The sequence below is a fragment of the Poecilia mexicana genome, unplaced genomic scaffold (assembly GCF_051168715.1).
Source record: "Poecilia mexicana isolate PSO_F unplaced genomic scaffold, ASM5116871v1 scaffold_20, whole genome shotgun sequence".
NCBI classification, from domain to species: Eukaryota; Metazoa; Chordata; class Actinopteri; order Cyprinodontiformes; family Poeciliidae; genus Poecilia; species Poecilia mexicana.
Genome location: NW_028263389.1, coordinates 8,762,208 through 8,785,273, shown reverse-complemented (window position 1 = coordinate 8,785,273; position 23,066 = coordinate 8,762,208). Strand labels below are relative to the sequence as shown.

Sequence of the window (23,066 nt, the reverse complement as noted above, 5' to 3'; positions counted from 1 at the left end):
AAATACATCAAAATAATGTTAGCTAGCAATGAAAGTAGCAAAAGCTCAAGTAGGACAACAAAGAAGATGGCAATAAAAAAATAAAAAAAAAACACAAGCGCACAAGTATAGTAGTTTTTATTTTACCCATCTTCTGGCCGTTACGCCCTTCACTAAGCTCGCATTTAATCTAATCGTGTATCTTTTATAAGTGATGTGATTTAAAGACTCAAACTTAAACAGTGATTTCATTGTAGGCCAAGTTGTCTTATAACATGTCAGGGACATGGTTGATGCTCAATGGATTTTAACATTTTGTTCACAAGATGAAAAGGGTATTTCTGAAGTGCATATTAATGTTGCTGCACAGTGCAGTCAGATTTGTTTATCTCCAGCGGATGCCCAGCAGGTGGCAGCTCATGGCCCACAGCTTCAGAGCGGTGCCATCATCTTCTCCTGCCCTGCAGCTGTCTGCTCTGGCACAGTTCCTGGAAAAACAGGAAGATTGAGGTAAAGATTTTTTAAAAGGTGAATTATTAATTTTGGTAGGTCTTTTTTTTTTCTTTCTTTTTTTTTTGTATGTTTGTCTTTTTACTTGGTCTTTTATAAAAAATGTTTGTGGTTTTATCCACTTCATCTCACACAATCCTGCTTTACCATAAAAAAAAAAAATTGGCTTCCTTAGTTTTATTATATTATATAAAACTCGGCATTATTTAATTTCCCCCCACTGACCTGTAGAATCCACCGGTGAGCAGCTCATTCTCTGGAGTAACGATGCAGTAGATAGAGGTGGACGCTCCCTCTGCTGGGGTTCGGATCAAGAAACTGAAGATCTTAGCTATGTCCACAAGAGGGCGCCTGATGTGCCTTGTAATTTCGGTGTTTACCATGCCAGGGTCCACAGAGAAAGCCATCACACCAAGAGCTAGAGAGGGGGGAAAAGGGAGAAGTAGATTTTTCCACCCTTCATTAAAGTTTGAAATGTGTTGGTAAGCTTTATGTGGCTAATATTATTTAAAGGGGCAGTATTGTGTAAAATCATCTTTTTTGAGTTTTACATCATGTTATAATGTTGTTCCCTGACTTGTTGCCTTGATTCTGTCATGCAGGTTTGAGAAATCCTTTAATCTCCCGTGGCAACCATTCAACTGTGCAAAACGCCTGGGGGGACTAAGGACGACGCTCCTCATAGAAGCTGAAGTTTGCAAGCCTCTGAGCTTCTACCTCACAGAGCTCCTCTCCCCTGCAACTCCCCCACTCAGCTCCTTCAGAATAGCCAACAGTAATTAGCAAACACCTGCTGGATCTGTGCATATGCTGAGCTCATTATACAAGGTACTTCTCTGTGCAGCGCTGCTAAAAACGTTGGTAAAGAGTTAATGGAGGAGCGATGTTCCTGACGGACGGTGCAGTGTCAGAAAGAGCAGGAGTTTCTTAAAGGGACGCAGAGGATTATTTTTTCAAGGCACTAAATTATGAAGTCAAATTTGTTTTAAGTCATATTTGACATACATGGAATTTTTAGATCAACTGATGTTAACATAGTTACTTGATTATGTTAGAAAATGGCACTATGTGCCCGGAAAATACACAATGCTGCCCCTTTAAACAACAAAGCAAAATCTGCTACAAAATGACTAACGCTTTTACTTTATATGTTTGGAAACATTGAGATAAGTAGGTGTGACTTGTGGAAAACTTTATTTTTTTCACTAAAAATGCTTCTGCTTGCTCATTTCCTTGCTTCGAGCAGTTGTGGCTGAGGCATGAGACTCTCACGCTGGCAGCAGATGTGGACCTTTTATTTTTCCGTACACAAGGAGGAACACTCATATAGTCAAAGACAGGCAGTCAGTCTTAAGGCCTCCGCCTGACACACACAAACACATGCAGACACAAAAAAACACCAACACACCCTACCCTCAGTCCTTTTGGCAAGCTCCCTGGTAAACAGCACGTTAGCCAGCTTGCTCTGAGCATAGGCTCTGACGGGATGGTAATCTTTATCCCCATTCAGATCATCAAACTGGATCTTGCCCATGGCGTGAACTGCGGACGACACGTTGATGACCCGGGACGGGGCAGAGTGCTTCAGCAGGTCCAGCAGCAGGAAAGTCAGGAAGAAATGACCTGAGGAAGCAGAAACGGAGCGATGTGTTACAGAACTGAGAGAGAGAGAAAGAACTGGTTCATTCATTTCTTAAAAGAGAGATAAAAGCATCTCAGACTTTCTAACACCTTTATCCCTTACCTAAGTGATTGACTCCAAACTGCATCTCATACCCATCCATCGTCCTTGCATACGGACAGATAGCAACACCTGCATTGTTGACAAGGTAGTCCAGGGTCTTCTCAGCTGAAAAACAGAATAGTGTCGTATCCCTCTGATTTTTGAAATCATTTCTTATTCTGTCCTGTATGCATTGTGTCCTTGTTTCACCCACTGTTGTAGATATTCTCGGCAAACAGGCATACGGACTTGGTGTCAGCCAGATCCAGCTGCCTTACGGACACTTTAGCTCTGTTCACTTCCCTCATGATGTCAGATGCCGCCTGCTCTCCTTTCGCTGTGTCTCGGCACGCCAAAATCACTCTAGCACCTACAAAGACAGATTAATTCCTCTGAACGGTGATGGGTTTTTGCCTGTACATGCAGGTGCGTATTTGAGCAACATCGTGGTTTTGTTTTTGGTTGTCATAAAAATTAACAATTTGTAGTCAATGTTCCTAGTATTAAATTGGCTTAAAATCTGATTTAAGTCAATTTGATATACTTTTTTTTTTTTTTTTTACAACTTAAACACTTTCCACACTGGATAATCTGAATAACAAATGAAAGAAAGTAATTTTTTTTTTAAATTTGAAAACATCTGAGTGTGCCTGCTTGCCTCTAGCAGCTAGGTCTTTGGCTGTTTCTTTGCCTATTCCGGTGTTTGCCCCTGTTACTATGGCCGTCTTCCCCTCAAGACGAACATCTGACGACCACTTGGGATTGAACAAAGACCTGAGGAATAAGAAGTCACATTGAAAAAATCCTTCAAAATTTACCCTCTGGTTTGTTGAACTTTTCCGCTGATTACGTGCTCAAGAGATTTCTTACCTGATAGTTTGCATCTTTTTGTAGGCTTGGGAAGAAAACAGGCAAGATAACTCTTAAAAATCCGAGTGGGAGTATCGTCTATAGAGGTTTGTTTCAGGGCTCAGGTCCAGTGATCTGACAGAAAGAAAGACAGAGACTGGAGAAAAGGGAAATATGTTGCCCCTCACGGGTTTACAGCCTTACTGGGAAGTTACTTTTTTAGTATAAATGTCCTTCTGTTTGGGTTGAGTCAGTGTAACTAATGAAATAAGGCTGAATCTATAATTCGGATTCTGATGAGCAGCCACATGACAAGTGATATTGTACAGTAGTTCAGAGATATAATCTTTAGCTTTTATGCTATGCCAAATTAACCAATTATTAAACCAGCTATCAGATGACAGACGCTTGTCTGTCATCTGATATCGACAGACAATACAGAGCTATATTATCAATATATCTACATAATAGCTACATTATCTATATTTCAGGTGTTTTGCAATGTTTGAGAATAACTTTTACAGAGTCAAAATCAGTACAGATAATGTTTTCAAATTCATTATACGTTTTTGATGTCCATCAAAAACGTATATGTCTTGACACTTGACAAAAATTCAAGTAGCAACCAGAGACTACAAAAGCCTTCGCTGTCAAGGACTTCTGCAAGGCAGCAAGTGAAATTCAAAACTTGTTTTCACAGGTGAGACCACTGAAATTTTAGTCTTTTATTAGAGTGGACTTTCTGGTGCTTTCCACAGCTCGGAATCTATCACCTGTATTGAATATGGTAGGTAGGCTCTGATCCCACCTGCCGATTAGGCCGACACCGACGTCTCATTCAGTCCTGAGAAGTGTAACATTACGTTCCAAATGCAGAACATTAGCCAAAAGTGGGATTCTCCCACTTAGGTGTACTCCTCAATGTCTTTAAAATATGAGAAGGAAGTGCTTAGTGAAAGTCCAAAGTGGTGCTGCAAGTGTATCACTTGACGATTTTCGCATTTTGTCACAATCTTTGATGAATTTTCATGAGATATTATTTTAAAAAAAGATAAATAATTGCACAATTTTATAAGTTGTACGAAAAATGATGCAATTTTACCAACAAAAAACTAAAAAGTGTGGTGTGCATTTTTTTCCAGCTTTATTCTGATTCCTCAAATGCTGATTGCCTTCAAAAGTAGCCTAACTGTACATTATAAGAACGTAGAGTCCAGTTTAATCTCTGTATAAAATGAGCTTGTTTTAATTCAATACTCTCTTAATATGGATGAAAAGTAATTGTTCCAGTGGTAGGTTATTTCACTTATTACATTACTTATTAAAATGTCTTGTTATAAATGAAAACATCTGCCAATGGAACTAGCACTTTTTCATCAGTAATAAGGAATGCTTGGTTTAAAACGAGCTCCTAATACGTGACCATCATGAAAACCGAAGGACACACCAGAGATAAAGTTGTGGAGCTTGCAGGCTGTAAAATTGTGCACGCTACAAATTCTGCATTCATGTAATTGGCAGGAAGGCTTTGGCTTATATTTGTATACATGAATATGAGTACTGATGTGCTTTACTCAACAGTTTAGGAGGATATCTTTTTTTGTTTTGTTTTGTTTTTCTAAATCTGCTTCTGAAATAAATTACAAACACGTGTTTGTGCCCTACAACTGTTTACCCCTGGAAATTTCTCTGTCCTTACATAAAATCACCACTAGGGGGTACACGTAAGCAACTTGCTACATTTAACACATACACATATAAATGTGCAGTCACATCTCACTCACTTAAAGCTGAAAAAAAAAAAAAAAACTTGTTTTAACTGTAAAGACGAGCTCTGTGCCGCCTGGCCAACCATGTCTCATGTAAACTATGTGAAAGCTAGTCATAACTTCCTGTTTTCTCCAGAAACCATATAAATAAGCAGAGATCCGCACTCACTCGCACACAAACACACACGCATATATAAACATACCCCTGCTGACCCAAACCAGGCCTAACTGAGCTCTGCCAGCTCCTCTCATGTGGTCTCCCTTTGACGCTAGCTGGTCTGACTGCTCGAGCAGTTTCTCCTCACAGCTGCTCGCCATCCCCTGGCTTGATGAAAGGCTGTCTGTCTGTCAGCGCTGGGACAAACACAAAGGGACCTTGCCACATATATAATTAGCCTTGCTTCATAGCGATTATAGATCATCGGGAGGAGGACTCTTTCATTGTAATTTGTCCATCCCAAAATAGGAAAGTTGACAGAGAGCGACCACAGAATGCCGGATGGCTGCCATCTATGAAAAAAAAAAAAAGACTCAGACTTTAATTTCGAAACATATTTAATCTTAATCAAAATAGTCTTTCATTTATCCATTGCATAAAAGTTGATTGATATGTACATGATTTGTTAAAAGCTGCGTACACATGGAGAGGTTGTGATTGATCAGTGCAGTGAACCCAGCAAGACAATAGCAAAGCTTAGTTTTGTTTTCTTCAAAGGTTTTCCTTCAGTCCTTCCCAGAAGACACGGGCTCTTTCAGGGCCAAACGTCGACACGCTTTGCACATCCCACTCGGTTGTTTTAGAGTGCACGGGAAAAAATAGTAGCTGGCGTTTCTGTTGGCAGGTGAAAAGATCCCAGTTTACATGCAATTTTTTTTTTGACAGTTTTGAAAGTGAAGCAGTCTTCAAGGTCATTGTTTTAGCTGGACTTTTTTTTTTTTTTTTTTTACACAAGAAAGTGAAAATGTGAGTAAATTTTCCCAATTTCACCTTTTGTATGAATGTGATGTGATAGTATGTGACATGGCAAAATAATCAGAAGCTGCTTTCACAGCCGAATTAAGGGCTTAGCTTCTACTGAAAGCCGTAAGCACAAATGTATTGATACCCTAACAGATTTAGATTTTTAATTATTTTCATTCAACCAAGAACTTTGTTTCTGATTGGAAATGAAACAGGCATCACTCAGAAGTTAAGTTTAGGAGAGAAAAAAAATCTATCAGCATATGTTTACATTTTAATTTTGCAGGTCAAAAATTATTTCTCTCCTTGTTTAACAATTAATATTACAGAAGTGTACGTTTTGTACGTTTCTACTGGGATTTTGTTGAATTTCCATCAATTATGAGCTCAAGTCTTTGAGAAAGGCCTCGTTTCAATCATTCTAGTTTTTAACTCCATCCACATATTTTTGCATCAGATTGAAGTCAACTCTGGCTGGGGAACCCAAAACGTAAAAATGACATGTCAGAAGAAACATGTAGGTAAAATTAAAACATTACTTTAAGGATTAATCTGTCAGGGGTATAAATAATGCTGGGCTCAACTAAATGTATATTTGAAAAAAAAAAGAAAGAGAAACAATGACTGTGGCAATAAAATAAAAATATTTCAGCACTGACTTTGCCACATTTGGTCCTGAAGGGGCCTGAAACAGTTATGGACCCAGGTAAATAACCCAAAAGAGCTTTTGTAAACACAAACATTATGATTCCCACGTTAATTAATCACCCATATGGCACACAAAAATGAAAAATAAAAAATAAAAAGAAAGTAAAAATAACTGAAATATTGTAATTCCCAACTGGTGTAAGTGTTAAATGATGAAAGCGTAAGGCTTAACAGTGAAGCGCCATATTAAATATTGACAAATTTTATAGATGCTTCACATATTCTTTAAGTAAAAAAAACATGTTTGACGAGAACTGCATTATAATAGGAGCCAAAACGATATTTAGAAAGTAAAAGGATCAAGAACAAACCTTTTTCAGAGGCCCACTAAACTTTAAGTTTATGATGCATTTTGCCTCAGTTGCTCTCAGTTGCGCCACATGATCAAACACATCCTCCTCACCGAAAACCAAACATAGGAAAACTCGTACTTCTTTCACAAATAGATAATGCTTCTTTAGAATATATACAATCATCTATCACTTCTGAAATTTTGGACAAAGAGCATTAAGAATTTACCTTTAAAAAAAAACAATCTTGAAACATTTTGATTTTCTTCATTAAAATTTGCAAAATAAAACAATCCAGCAATAAAATAGCTTATCAAATGCATAGCATTTTTCTCGTAGACACGAATTGCACGTCGGGTGCAATAAGAAGACAACAAAATCTCTGTACAGATTAAACATTTGTCAGATCAGAACTTGATGCGCTTTCATAATGCAAAAAATAGGCTTCAGCGAGCTTCACTCAGTGAAATGCTTAAAATTCATCATCATCATCATCATCATCTTCTTCTTCTTCTTTGTACAGACTCTGTGTTCTGCCAGGTCTGAGTGTGGCTAACAGAGTACAGTTTCAATCATATATTTATAAAAAAAAAAAAAAAAGAAAAACATTGAAAATAATTTCCACATGGTGGATGTTTTGTTACGTGAGGAAGCTCTTAAATCATCCAGATGTCAAACTTAGAGAAGAGTTTGGAGACATAAGTATGGAGGATGAAAAGTGAGAAATTAGATATGTATTAACTATTAGTGTCAAGATCCAGCTGAAATTTCCATGCAACAAAAAACCTTTTTTTTTTTTTTTTTTTTTTTTTCCCCAGCATGAACTCAGTTCCCTAGAAAATTACACATCACTGTCTGGATAGAAAATTGTTTCCAACTATGAAAGTCTGGAAACAATACGAGATGAAATGTATGTAAAACTTAAGAAAACCAAACGTTGTCTTTCTTTGGTGTTATTTTAACAATGATCCCATTACATGATTGCGACAGACTTTAAGCTTGCAGAGATGATCGCTCTTCGGACCCGCTGCTCGTCGCCCTTCACTTTCCCAGTATCATCTCTTGCACTGGCAGAGTCTGTTCTCGCAAGGTGCTATGGGAAATGGAGTCCCCCGGGGACCTAAGGCAGCTCTGGAAAAACGGGGCCGTCTCGTTGGCTTCTTCCTGCACGGGGCTCCCGAAGGCACCGTCCGGCCCGCCCTCGTCGCTGCTCTGAGACGTCTGGCTGACGTAGACGACGATGACGTCACCGGTGACGTTCATCACCTGACCGCTGGAGATGAAGGTGGTGTTGTGGCTGCCAGAAACAAGACCTGAACAGTGAGGAGCAGAGGAAATGGTTGGGTTTACGACAAATTGGAAAACAATTTTCATGTCAAGCGCTGGAAGAAAAGAAAAAGAAAAAGGAAGAAAAAAAAAAACAGACATTTTGTGGTGTTATGTAAGATTTTGAACTTCCTCCATGACACAAAGCAATAGATTTTGAAGCAAAGTGAAGAAATGAGCCATATGTTGGCTAATCCTATGTGACTAAGACCTTAGCCCAGTGGCAGAGTGGGCTCAATGACAATGCAAGATGGCCACAAAGAGGCCATTGGCTGCTGTGTCATTTCCTTCCAGCTAATTTAAAGTCTACAGAAAGTTTAAGACTTTAAGAAAATCCAGACATGAACATCAGGAATGTCAGGGAAGTTTAGGGAGTTAGTAAGAAGGCAAAACATTGTTGCCATTTAGGCCAGTTTATGTTTAATTCAACGACAGGAGTTCTGCTCCGAGTGTAACAATCAATCGTTCAACCTGGTGCATATTTTTCCATAAGCCTATTATGTAAGTTAGCAGATAATTCGGCATTTTTGTTGCTTAAGTCACATTTCATCACATTGATCCCCTGTTTCCTATTTTATCCCGCCTCCTGTCTGACTTTCCAGCCGACCCACCGTGACTCACAAGTCGCGTCTCATCTGTTCCGATCTAGACACACACACACACACACACACGCACACACACACACACACACACAGAGAATCAGAGCAAATATCGGGAAAATCACTCTAGGTAGTGTGTTTTTAGCCTCCTAGGGCAAACTTAACAGAACACCTAGACATGTAAAAGTTTAGAAGACAAACACTGTCAGTCCCTCATTTAGAGAGAGTGCCTCTGTGTTCCCTGTCTCAGAGTCCTTTCCCGGAATGCCAGTCTGAGAAAAATGTGTCATTCAACCACAGCTTTCAAAACAAAGCTCAGTGGAATCTCAGAGGCTTCTTGTGATTTATGTGATTTATACTTTCCTAAATCTGCTTGATTTTTTATTTATTATTATTTTATATTATAGATCGTGAACAAGTGGAGCAGCTCTATTTTATCTCAAGAGTGACTTTAAGCTGCAGAAAAACACTAGAGAGGAAACTCTGAACAACATCTTTTTGTTTATTGTTTGGTTAAAAGATATTTTAGGTGCCCAGGTAAAACCGCGGCCTTCTCCTTAACCTGTAAACAGCACGCACGGGAAGTGGTATCCAATCAGCTGTCATTACAGCATGATGGGAACTCATGTTGGTCAGTGGGCATGTAATTAAAACACCGAGTCACCAGTGAGAGTCAAAAAAAAAAAAAAAGAAAAAAAAAAAAAGGGATGATGTTTGTGTGTTGGGAGGGTAAGGTTATAAACGTATTACTCAAGCTGTGCACATCTTGCTTCAATTAAAGCTGTGGTCACTTTGCGCAACCCTATGGAACTCTGGGTAAACAGGAGCTTTTGTGCTGTAGATGCACACAGAAACACACACATAGACAGACCGAGCGGTGTTTGGTCCAGTGTGGTTCTGGTGGTTCTCAAACGCATCAAACACACACACACACACGCACACACACACTCACATATCTTTTTCCCGCTCCTTGTGTGGTCCGTCCTCCTCCTTCCCCACAAATCAGAGCCCAAATATCAGAACCGGCTTTAATAAAACATGCTTCTTGGAAACAGTCAGAGGTCTGATTGCTATTCCGACACCAAACCGCTTCACTCAAGGCTCAACTAACAACGCGCCAGTCTGACCTGAGGAGTGTACTTATCAGACAGTTACTGATTTACTATCTGGATATTAATGTTTCCCTCTGTATTAGCAGCACATACCTCTAACGAGAGTGCAAGTTTTAGAAAGTTGCATTAAAGACTTTTGAACAACTTTTTCCAAGATTATCTTGATTTAAATTCAGGAACTTCATCCTCTTTGTGTTTTTTTTTTTCCTTTTTTCTATGTCTTTACTGTATTGCAGTAAGAGTTATCTGTAGGTGGCTTCAAGCTGGCTGGTGAAATGCTCTGCTGTCATGCCAAAAAAAACAAACAAAAAAAAGTTATAAAGAGACATTGACATAAAAAACAACTTATAAGCAAGATTTGTTTTATTTCCATCCCCCCAAGAAACTCCTATCAGCAACTTTCTGGTGTGTTGTTTATTTTTTCAGTGTTAAATGTTTACTAGAATTTAAAGTTTATTGATCTGTGAGAACGTGCTCTTGCATTGTTATGTTATCGCCAAAAAAATTGGTCTACAAACACCAATATTATCATTTACCACAATAACTCCTGGGACAATTTATCTCCCAGCAAAATGTGTTACCGTTTAAGAGGTTTAAGAGTTTTTGAGACCCAACAGAAACTATAAAGAGATTTTTTTTTTTCTGACAATATATGTAGTTTTGTCCACATTACAAAGACGACTGCATAAAAAAAACCCCCGAAAGAAAAACCATTAGGCTAATGCTACATGTGAACAGTATATTATATTTTGCCAATGGAGAGATTTTAAATTTAAATGAGCACACCTGTGGTATATACTCAACGGCTGCAAATTTCAATATTGAAGTTTTCACAGACCAGGTGAGGGCAGTGGAGAATGGTGAAGAAAAAAGTGTCAGGAAACAAAAGTGAGCTAATCAAGATCAATATCATAACAGCTATTTTCATAAAAGAACATCACAATCGAATATGGTCCTCACATTGCACAGGTGCAATTAAATGCATCACACAATGATATGTCTCATAATCATTCTTAACTTACACCCTGGCGTATGTATTTCGTACCTGAGGTAGGAGTTGGCTCAGCCAGCTCACTGTGGAGACTCTCAGGCGAGGACTCCAGTTCCGACTCCTCCAAAGAGGTCTTGTTCTCCCTGCTGGGCCCGCAGGAGCCTCCCTGCCCCGGCTCCGGTCTGGGGGCCTCTTGGGGCTTGTCCAGGTACAGTTCTCCAGCAGATGTGGACATCATCACGGCGCTGACCAGGGTCATGGCGGAGGCTGCATTGTTTCTCGTTGAGTCAGATTCTGTGCTTGCCAGTCTATATAATTCGTCCTGTTTTATCAGGGACTTGTCAGACAGGGTGGACCGGAGCTGCGGCGTCGCCAGAGCCTGGGACAACGGCAGGCAGAGTTCAGGAAGGGGATTGGATGGAGGAGCCGGAGAGGAGGAGGAGGAGTGGATGAGGGGAGGACAAACTGAGACAAGTGATCTAACACACATCTCACTCATGGACGAGCCAGTCTTTTCCTGATCGACCTTTTCCTCTGGTATTCGATTGTTCCTTTTATCCTCTTTTCTGTTTTCCTCTCCGTCCCTTTTACCTTCGAGGCCCCCGCACGAGCACGTTCCCGATGTCCCCGGAATAACCGCCTGGCTACAGTCTTCGTTCTCTCCCACTTCGAGTGGCTCGCGAACAAGACTGACGCACACGCAGGAACCTGCCAAAAGCGGAGACGCATTAACAACCTCCTCCTCTGACAGTTCCTCTGGTTCTCCGGATCCTTGGCTCTCGGTCTCGGTCACCATCTTATCCCTAGCCCCTTCCTTTTCGGCCATTCCCTCTGTGAAGGGCAGAGTGATCCTGACGCAGGGAACAGACGCCGGGAAGGTGGACGGGGGGTCAAACTCAGGACTGTGAGAAGCTTGGCAGATGAGTTTGGTCATCTCACACGGCGTACATTTGGAGCCAGCGACTTCTGGTATTCCTCCTCCTTCAGCTCCACTGCGGTAAAGAGGGGCCAAAGTCTCCTAGAATAAAACAAACAGTGAAAGATGAAACTGAAATCAAGTTTATTTCTTCAGAAAAAAGTGGTGCATGTCAAAACTGTTTCTTTTTCATGCTCGAAGTATTTTCAATGTATTTTATTGAGGTTGTAAGTAAGCAAACAATGTAAAGTAGCCCTGAATTGCAGTTTGGTGGGAAAATCCTACATCAGCGTTTCAAGCATTTGTACTCGGCACGTGTGGTGGAAATCTATTCGTGTGTTAAAATGGCCTAGTCAAAGCATGGGCATGAATTCTATTGAGAATCTGAAGAGCGCGTATAATTTCCTTTCACCTTAGAATTATGTCCAGCACATAAATATCCAGAAGTGTGTGAGAAAAAAAAAAAAAAAAATTAAATTAAATATTAACTACTAGTTACCTGTTGTATCCTGCTCCTCTTCAGATTCTGGACACAAGATCGGAGATTAACTAAAAATATATAACACAACATACAGTGTTACATATTGAACTGCTGAGCAGAAACGTGCTTTTGTTTTTGTCACGCGTAAACTCTGAGTGAACATGGTCAACACCGAGAAAAGGATTTTTAAAGCACAAGTCAAGAAGACACGGTCAAGGAATTTACAAATGCATTTTAACTTACCAGAAAGTAACTTGAGTTTGTCCTTGTAGCAGAAAAGCAGCAGAATGAGGAGACACAGAACAGTAATCACTGACAGCAATGAAACTATAAACCAGGAAGGTGCTGAACCTGCAACAACAGATAGATGAGTTTGCTTTGGTGGTCTGCGTCTTGTTCCTTAGTACACATAAAATGCCCAAAACATTTTGGCTTCAAAATCCTTTGAGAATTGAAACTTTAAAAGTGACAGAAATGTCTTACCAACGACAAGTGGTCCACACTCTGCATCGGCCTGAGCGCTGCCTGGATGCTTCTCGCTCTTGCCCTGAGCCTTACAGCTGGGAAAATAAGGCAAAAGTAAATAAATAAATAAATAAATAAATAAAATAAAATTTTAGCTAAATGCATACTTGCCAAACTTTAGAATATTAGGTTAAAATATGCAGAATATGTTTGAAAAAAACTCGCAGAAATACACGTAAAAGTCACCTTGAGCACATTTTTACGTAGATATAAATCTAAAGGAATATTATTGGATGTTTTTACCATTAGATATGCAACAAGATGTGAAAAAAAGATTTCAAGGTTGGATCTGGGGCAATTGGCTACATAGAGAAGGTGAAATTACAAGAAGGAACTCAGATCTGGACAGAAGTTGATGACTCTAATAGCCAATGGTACAGAGAGCTGCTCCAGTGCATTTATTGTCCACAGAATGCCACGGTATTCCAGGGAATTCCTTACTTGGTCCACTCTTTGCATTGTTCCTGATTCTCCTTAGCAGAGTAGAAGCCAGTCTTACACGGAACACAGATTTTCTTTCCATTTTTTGACCCTGGTGAAGAAAAAAACAAAACAAAAACAAAAAAACTTACACACACATTCATTATTGCAATACATCAGTGATGCACAGCCATCCGTTAATAGCTCGACATGCTTGGATGTGTTTTCTGTTAAACCGTCTCACCAGCTTCTTCCTCCAGTCCGAAACCAGGCTGACAGGTGGGTATCTTCTCGCAGTATTCGCAGAACATAGGCAAACACCAGAAACCAGGCTTGCATTGACACTGTTCTTCTCTCTTCAAGTCTTCACTATGAGCATTTCTTTTCATAAATCCCTTACCTGCAGGCCAAAAGAAGTGAGCAGGTTAGTAAAGATGCAGACACTTTCTTCAGGATCTTGTCATTTTTTATTTTTTTTTTTGTGAAAAGCCGCAGACGCTGACCCTCATCACAGAACTTCTTTTTGATACATTTCGTGTCTGCCGTCCAGTCAGGCTGATAGGTATCTCGATTGCAGTCTATGCATATGGTGTCTTGGGATTTATTGCAGTGAGAAAACACACGCTGACCTAGAGAAAAGGCAGCCAGAGGGACACAGACAAGATGAAAACTACACATACATGATTACAGTAGGCACCCAGAAGCTGCAAGAGGAAAATAACTTGGGTATGTGCGAAATTTAGAACTTCTTCCCTCTTTTTCTTTTTTGTAGTTGCCACTTTTAGCATTAAAATCCAACTATAGCATGTGTGTGACTGCTTGTTGAGAACATTTGTCGAAGCTATTTTCAGCCCAATGTTGCGCTTTTAAACATCCTTCCTCTTTTGAAATGACTTTGCAAGTAAAAAAAAAATAAATAAATAAAAAAGAACTTTGCTTCCTGCTGATTCCATTGAGAAAACCGTATGAACGCCACCCTCCGCTTTTAGGTGCCTTATCACCATGTGTGCACAGATGAACTTCTTGTTACCTGGCGGACACTTGCAACACATGGAGCCGTTCAGGTAGTAAGTTTCTTTGCACCGGGCCGATTTGGAGATTGCATCCTGAAAGAAAAATGATATTATTTTTACTGCATTTGTACAGGACGGATGAGGCTTACAAATCTATATGACTGGTTTATAAATTTTGAGATCTTTTTCCAATATTCCAACCACCTCTTAAATGTCAAAAAAAAGAAGAAGAAGAAGAAGAAAAAAATCTATGAGGATTGCTGAGCTATTTCCAAGACATGCTCAGGAATTTTTACACCCTCTCAGAAAACCTTACCAGAGCTGCATTTAACCTTTAAACAAGCAAATGAGGCTCTAATTAGACGGTGCTCAAACTCTTGCAAAATGCTGCAAAAGTACACCGCTTAGGCTGACACACATGCTGCACACACCCTCGCATCTCTCCAAACCTGCGGCTTGTGAACTCCTCGCCGCACTGCTGAATTAGAGAATCTGGCTGTTATGACAGAGGTGATGCCAAAGCCACAAACTCTATATATAAAGGTAGAAAAATATAAGCTAGGGGACTGACTGCACTTTGAACTGTGACCAGCCGTCTTCAGGTTCTCGTTATGCCGTTTTCAGTTTAAGTTTCCCGTGAAAATATGCAGTTGTTTATGCTGTGGCTTGCACTGTAAATAAAGGCTGCGGCTGTACAGAGCTTCAGTTCACCACTCAGGTAACATTAAGGAAATTAAGAATTACATATTATCCATTGAAGCCGTTACATTTTGATGAATAATAGTAGTTTTTACAACATCATTAACTAATTTACGTATAAAAGTCGGGTAGTAACGTAACTGAATCTTTGGTTTTCTTTACTATTATTTATATTGATTGTGCTTGGTACACCTCACATGTTTGATGTTATTTTTTTTCTTGGAGATTTCTTCTGGGGTTTTTTGTTTTGTCTGACTGAAATGTTCCAGGTGTTCAAACTAATTTTAATATCTGACAAAAATCAGCTTAAGCGAATAAAAAAAGTAGTTTTCAAATGATGATTGCATTCATGTCTGATAGCGCCAAATCTGGCTGCAGTAATAGTGTTTGACCTTTTTAAGGTCACGGCATCTCTATCAAATGTGTGTCCAGACTTTGACTAGGCCACTTTAAGACACTTTTTTTTTTTTTTTTTTTTTCTTTTGAATTTTTGTTATTCCAAGATATCCAGGAGGTCCTAGACTGTCACACCACAACCACCAGGTTTGACTGGTAAAATTACTATTTTTGATCTAAAATGGTGCGTTTAAGCCAGATTTGACTTTTTTTTTTTTTTTTTTACGTAAAAACAAAATTTAGGTGTGAGAAGAAAGAAAAAAAAGAGAAGAAATCTGGGTGAGGAAAATACTAAACATTTCCGTTGCACATGGGCTGCATTACAAATGAATGCATTAACTCGGCGAAAGTTTAAAAATGCCTTAAAACCTGTTTAAGTTCCCCTGCATCAGAGCACATTCAATCATCAGACACTTTCATCAAGTAAAAGTCGCAACAGCAGTGTGACATTTTGTTTTACTAAAACTTTTTACATCTTCCATCAGTTTTTCTCACCACACCTCTATGCTAAACAGTGTTTAGTCTCCACGTCTGTCTGTGCAGCCTCGGGCGACGGCGGCTCAACAAGAACACTGGCTCACATTTAACGACCTCCTCTCAGACGCACACAGCGGCCAACCTTTGTTTTATATTCTAACCAAAGGGATAATGATGCACAGCACTCATAGCTCGCACCACAGAGCTAATAAAGACCATGTGCTGCAGTAAACTGAATTGTTATTTCCATCCATCCATCCATCCATCCATCCATCCATCCATCCATCCATCCATCCATCCATCCATCCATCCATCCATCCATCCATCCATCCATCCATCCATCCATCCATCCATCCATCCATCCATCCATCCAGTTTCAGTCTCTACATCTCGTTCAGAATCCACAGGAAGTGAGGTGTCCAGAACTGTGTTTTCGTTAGTCCGATATGTAAATAGCGGATCTTGGCTATATGTGGCAATGTGTTTTGACTAACTAAATATAAATGTAAAAGAAAAACAGCTGACCCACCCTATAAGATTATAGGTTGTCATAATGGTGAAAATGGAATCTCTGACCACAAACCTAACTTTATTTGCCGTATGTCCTCAAATCTATCATTACAAATGCATGTTTTTTTTTTTTTTTTTTTTGGAAAAACAAAATATGGGAAGAGTGGAAAGGGGGAAACAGTCAAATGAGAAGGATTAAAATCAGACACTCCTAAATGAAGCAGGGAGGGGGGAGGACAAAGAGGCATTCAGAGATCCCTCTCCACCGTCACGTTCAGTAAAACCCCCATTTCCATCAACTTTTTCCTACCTAGTTTGCTTATCGTTCAAAACATCTTTTACTGCTCGTGTAATCCCGTCAAACACAGTTACGAGTCGGGCTGCGAGCCATTTGCCTCCAGAGGTCGGGAGAATTTGCATAACGGTCACAGCAGCTACTAGGCACAGAGCCAAGAGATGCATGGTGTGTCTTTTAGGGCTCTGGGGGGGGGGTGTTACTGTTTACTGATAATGTGCCGTAAAAGCAATATTGCGCAACAACTGAATCTGTGGGTAGTGATTCCATCTGGGATTAAACTGCTTTTAAAGTTACTAAAAAACAATCACAGGCTAAAGTAGATGATACAGGAAAATCAAAACTTTCTACAGGGGTTAATAAACAAGAGCAGGAGGTGATTTTCTGAGAAAACAACCTTTGATCAGGTGAGGGAAAAATAGAAATGTTAAAATAAATAATAACCTGTGAGTGCTACAAGTCATACAATTCATGTGAGGTCAAGCAAAAGACCCCAAAACTGACAAGTTTCTAAGACTCTAGTCTTTCCAAATGCCTTTCTGCTGAAACTGACAAGATTTTATTATAGGCTTGCCAAAAACATCTAAAATTTCCTCCTTTTTTTTTTTTTTTTTTTTTAACAAAAGCTTCTATTGTCAATGCATGCATTGCTTCATGTTGTGCAGCTGAATGCAAGAAAACAACGCGCCTACCCCTACGCTTTAGGTCCTTTCCATCAAATCAAGTTAGGATGTGCAGGTCTGATGCAACTCACTGATTGCTTAAGATGGGGCTCAGGTGTGACACGAGTCATGTGTGGGTGAAGGAACAGATGGGACTGTCTGGAGATTCCATAGTAGCTAAAAACCGGTGGGGGGAAACGAAATGGAATCAGTCAGCAGGGCAGGAGTGACACTTTGCTGCTGTTTGACTGAAGGAGAAACTCGGAACATTATCGCCGGTACCAATGGAGGGTTTTTTTTTTTTTGATAAAAACAGAGAATTTTTGTGGGCAAGCAACTAAACAATTCCACCAATGTGCAGAATTTCCATGATTTACTGTTTTTGTATCCTGAAGCTCGGAACATCTTGAAGTCATTGCCCGTTGCCCAATATCTTACAGACGGTTTGAGACGAATTTGGAATGAACTGGGCAGAAGTGGTTGAAAACCTACGACGACGTGGAGGGGAATTCTAGGGGGATGTTGTGAGCCAGTAATGGCAAGACCACTGTGAGAACAAGAATAAGAGCCAAAAGGTTTGCCGTGTCATTTTTAAACCGTTGCCGGAAAATATTTTTTACCCTTCCCCGTTCTGACTCCTTTTCCAGGCATCCATTTGATGTTTGGTGATTTCACAGCTTGTGAAAACCTTGTGTTTTTTTCTCCTCCTGTGCCATTGGCGTTATGAATCCCTCTGCTTGGGAAAGATGCTGGTGCCAGCTCAGACTTGTTCACTTTCAACACATTTTAGGAGCAGAAGTATATGAAAAAAACGGAAAAGCATCTGTTCCAGTCAAGGCATTTCCAAGCTCCTTTACGGTAACAGGCAGGGATAGAGCCCAGCAGTCCCACCACCACAACCACATCTTACAAACCTCTACACCTGGACACTGTTAGCTGCTTGAACTGCACAAAGTGGACAACATGTTTACTCTTCTCCTTAAGCATTGAAATTATTTTGTCATTTATTATTTTTATTTTTTTTGAAAGAAAACAAAATTTAAAAGGTTTAAGTGCTGAAAAATGAATTAAACAGCATCGGTATTACTTTGGCTGACAGAAACCCAGAAATGTTATATATATATATATATATATATATATATATATATATATATATATATATATATACACACACACACACACATATTTCCCTGGAGTGCATTCTGTACCTGATAATCTATCTGGTGAATAGACAACATGTTGCCAGAACCATTTTTTGTCGTCAGAACAGGACACGATCTGAGTACAAAAGTTTACAATAGGTGTTTGTGTGCAAAAACCAACTTCAATATTTCTCCACCAGAGTCCGAGGTGGGGCTACGTTCAAGTGAATAATGTGTTGCGATAAAGTTTCTAGAACACAACAAAACCATAATGAATCTCATGATGTTTGGGAAGTTTCAGTGCTGGAATAAAACGTGTTAAACCCCAAATCCATGGTGCGCCAAAACTGCGGCTATTTGGACAATTACGCACGCATACCAATCAAATCAGCCTCAAAACTCAGAGCAAAACAAACGTATTTTACCTGTGCGGAAAAGGTGACGAGCACACACGTTATCCACCCTCGGAAGATCCACCTCATTTTTCAGAGTTATGGGTGCTTCTGCGTCTTAACGCCAAGTCCAGAAATCAGATCCCTTTCCCCCCCCCAAAAAAAAGTTTCCTCACTGCAAATCACTTCTTCTTGCTGTGCGTAGCCAAAGAGTGGAAGGATTTCCTCCGAAAACTGTCAGGGCATTCCTGCTTCTTCATTCCCCGTTAAGCAACGGCAGCTCCCACAGGCCTTCTCATCTTCCCCCGGTGCGTCCATTCACAATGTGTGTGAGAGAGTCTGCATGCGGGATCTTGTAAAAGCTGAGTGAGCCGAGGGACGGGGAGAAGAAAGAAACTCCTCCTACCTTGTCGATGCACGTAAATTGCAGAAAATACTTCCCTCGCACCTTGTCGCTGTATTACATTTTGATGCGTTCCTTGTTTTTATTAGTTTATAACAAGGTATTTAAAAAAAAAAAAAAAAAAAAAGGCCAGAGGCGAAGCAAGAAAATACAGATACGGGTGGCCATGTTGAGACTTTCATTGAGATTTCAGATTCTAATTAGGGTTTTATTTTATTTTTTTTCTTCTTCTTCTCATTATTATTATTAAGAGTTCAAGGAATTCTTTTGACTGGTGAATGATCATTCAATAGAGCACAAAGCCAAATTGTGATCGCTCTGCTTTTTGTACATTGCTATTACCCCCCCCTCCCGCCCCCCATAACTCGTACTGCAGATTAAACCAGAGAAAAACTGAAGACTTCCCTTCCAAGTTCGCGAATCGGTGGCACGAATGTCAGCACATTTTGTTGCAATTTAGGGCTTGTTTGCATCGACGTCTTAAATTAGAAGTCAGGTCAGCAAAAACTTTACATGGTTAGAATCCGTGGTCAGGTAAGTTATTGCTCATACCACACAGGAAATGCTTTCGTTTATTCACAAAAAAAAACAAAAAAAAAAACACGTAAAGCCTTTTCAATGTAATTAATTTCAGCACATGTATGCAGGGCTGTGTGGTTTTAAAATGTGCACATTTAATTTACAGACTATATTCAATACAGGAGAGACAGCTTGTGTGAAATTAAGAAAAGTACTGCTAGTAATTAGGGGAAGTTAATAGAACATATCTCATCATTTAAGAGTGGGTCAAATTTGTCCCTGTTTAGCAACAGAATCTTGAGATTTTGAACCATATTTAGTAAAGATGTAGCATTTGTAGTATTTTTTGGCAGATAAACGATTACTAATCTTTAAGAAGGCCGGAATGGTCATTCAAATTTAAGCCGATACCGACTTTTTTGCCCGAAATATTCCTGAATATAGCAGTGACTTTCTTGGTAACCCCACTATTACCAACTCATGAGTTGGTAACAGTGGGGTGACTATTGATAACCACAAATGTTCAGACATAACCTGTTGTGTGAGTCAGTCAAACCTCTCGTGGCAGAGCGAAAGAAGACAGTGGTTGATGTTTAGACCTTTAAGGAGGTAGATATGATAGATCGATAATGTCGACTGTGGCTATCTACCGATCACAGATCTCTTAAAATTAAGGAAATCTGGGCTGATTTATTGATGCAACCCCTAATGAAACTCCTTTTTTTGGTTGTTGTTTTTTAATCAGTTAAGATTTTTTTGGGAAATATTATTTGAATAAGCCCAGATATTTGACAAACTGCACAACCTTAAGTCCATCATTATTCTTTAGTTTTCAATTGAAGCTTACACTTATCTCAGAATCTGTTTAGTCGCCCAACAGAATCGTGTGCATTTTTTTAGCACAAGTTTTCTATGAAAACTGTAGAGAATCATTTCACTCTGCACTTCCCCTCCCATAAGACACACAATATACATATCGACGCTAAGTGGTGATGATATTTTCTTCTTTCTTAACAAATTTTCAAACTTTTTTGCTAATTTCTTTATTTTAGCAGACTGTCATTGTTGCCTCCTCAGTAGACAGTTCGACTGACATCAACATAAAACATTCTTTTATTGTCTCTTAAATCTATACATTTCTGTAGTAGCCTGTAAGCATTTTTTTCCTCCAATTATTAGTTTCTGAAATTTTAAAAGTTAAGAACTTTATCACTTAACAGATTTGTAAAGCTTTTACCATCCACGGGTATTCCTGTATTGATCAACTCCAAAACCGATGGTTTCCATCCTATGAATTATTTTAATTCAGGATGAAATCATTTGGGTTTAGAGGAGCTAAATTCACATACGTATTTATTTACCCACTCCATACTCCCATCTGCCTGAATGTAAAAATACAATCCAGTTTATTGAATAATAAAACAGAAACCTCAAGTGCCAGTTTCAGATGTACGAGTCTGCGAGTGCGTGAAAAAACCTTTGGGTAATAAGTTGACCTTACGGTTTACACAAAAGGTGCACACATGCAAAACTGCGGCGTAGGTACCGCCACCCACAGGCCTACAGGGGTCATCCCCAGACCCACTCACCGAATGACTCACAAAGGTTACTTCGGCAGGTGAAAAATCACGCCACAACACGACCTCGAGGAGCGATGACCTCACAGAAACCAGAGCTGGACCCATCAAGACGCCAAAGGGGGCAAAACACGGGGGCGGGGTTAGGTTTTCGTCATAGAACCTGTGTGGGTTGGGGCCAACAAATACTTCCTGGAGTGTGGGTCTAGTTAACAGCTTTCATCATCTGCACAGTGAACAAAAGTAAATTTTATGAAGTTCAATGATTGCCTCCAGGAAATCATGCGGCTGTTCCCTATTCCCAGGAAAGAAAAACAACACCGGGTTTATTTCCTTGTGAATTTGCATGGCTCAGCCCACCTTGGCATGTGAGGGGATGAAAGTTTGGAGAAAGTGGGGAACACGATCTCCTCAAGTTGACAGTTATGCAAATCTGAAATCAAACCGTACATTCTTGGAGGACTTGGCTGAGCTTGCACAATCGTTTCTTCTCGATCGGACTCCAAAGTCATGAACTGCTGCAGTACCAGTGAGCATTCTTTGGACTGCTGTGTAAATGCAGTGTCATATCCTTTCGCATATATTTTCACGATTGCTTGATTACATCAGAAGCAAAATCCCAAAATCATTATGGTTCGAGCTTTCTAATTCTTTTGGAGTTCAGGATACAAAAAAAAAACAAAACAAACAAAAAAACACCAACACAAGGCTGAAATTTTGCCAGTAAAGTTAATGGTCTGTATCCCAGTAAAAACTTGCTGAAAGGAGCTGTTTTGTGGTGAGTATGCAGTAGCAATTAGGATTTAATTCTTAGCAATCAAAAACCTCAAGTGGAATTTAATTAAACTACAAAAATTTACATGTGATCTCTCTAAGACTTTAGACCTGAAATGCTGCCACTAAGTGAGCAGTGACTGGCTCCATTTTAAACACAGTTGCAGAATCGGTTTCAAAACTGCAGCTCTTTGGCAAACAAACAGGCCAAAACTTTTATACTCGGGTGCTGACCGAAATCTGTGAGCGTAACGGCTGTGTTTGCCAGCACCAGAAGTCAACAATTTATAGAGTTCATAAAGACAGACTGCTTCAGATGTCCTATTTAAAGAAAAAAAAAAGAAGAGTACTAACACACTTAATAAACTGTAACACAAAACACAGATTTTCACTTAAATCAAAACATCCAAAGCCTGCTTTTGTAAACAGATTTCAAAGGAAGCTCTTGGCATCGCCTTGGGTTTCCAACGGACACAGTAACAAGAGCACAAGCAAGAAAAACATACACACACCAACCCTCATATCCACACAGAGTGGAATAATATTGTTCAGATACAGCCACAATGTTCCGGTGGTTTTCCTATTGCATCTGCGTGGCTTCTTCTGTTTCAGGACAGATGGGAGTCATGAGTCATCCTCCTCCCTGAAACGAGCAAGAACTTGGACCCCAGCGCTGCAGCAGAGGCCTTAATGCTCACAGCACCTGGTCTGGCAAGATCAAATCACAGCATGTAATCACAAGCACTCATCACCTGTTGTCAAGCACGGTGGTGGAGGGGTGACGATGACCATGACAGTGTCTGAAAGTCATTATATTCTGTTAAAAAAAAACCCCAAACAAACATGTTTTAAATGCTTAACAGGGCAATAAACCGGCAATAGATAGACTGACAAATAAATACTGAACTGAGGATGAATGCTGTGGTAGGAGTTTCGATTCAAACATACTCCATTAACCCCAGAGGGAAATTCAACATATTCAGCTCAATTTATAGGGATAGTTTAAAGTGATGCCTTGTGGAGTAATCGGTAAGGTACTCTACTAGTT

The 23,066-nt window shown here is 39.7% G+C and overlaps 2 protein-coding genes across 2 annotated transcripts; both read right to left on the bottom strand.

Annotated features, from left to right (window-relative positions):
- Nucleotides 1-105: 105 nt before the first annotated feature.
- On the bottom strand, nt 106-5,233 carry LOC106921315 (retinol dehydrogenase 12). The gene is given in 8 exon segments (XM_088001636.1): nt 106-467; nt 715-907; nt 1,903-2,112; nt 2,234-2,338; nt 2,427-2,582; nt 2,871-3,046; nt 4,941-5,127; nt 5,130-5,233. Coding segments are annotated over 8 exon segments (1,149 nt in total). The 5' UTR covers nt 5,149-5,233; the 3' UTR covers nt 106-364.
- A 134-nt stretch (nt 5,234-5,367) lies between these two features.
- Nucleotides 5,368-19,790, bottom strand: tnfrsf11a (tumor necrosis factor receptor superfamily, member 11a, NFKB activator). Its single transcript, XM_014992916.2, has 10 exons — nt 18,779-19,790; nt 14,190-14,265; nt 13,663-13,788; nt 13,404-13,559; nt 13,181-13,271; nt 12,698-12,774; nt 12,458-12,565; nt 12,233-12,282; nt 10,872-11,835; nt 5,368-8,102 (listed from the first exon to the last, which is right to left on the bottom strand). The coding sequence occupies exons 1-10, from the start codon at nt 18,833-18,835 to the stop codon at nt 7,831-7,833; spliced, it is 1,977 nt and encodes a 658-aa protein (XP_014848402.2). The 5' UTR covers nt 18,836-19,790; the 3' UTR covers nt 5,368-7,830.
- Between the last annotated feature and the right edge of the window lie 3,276 nt (nt 19,791-23,066).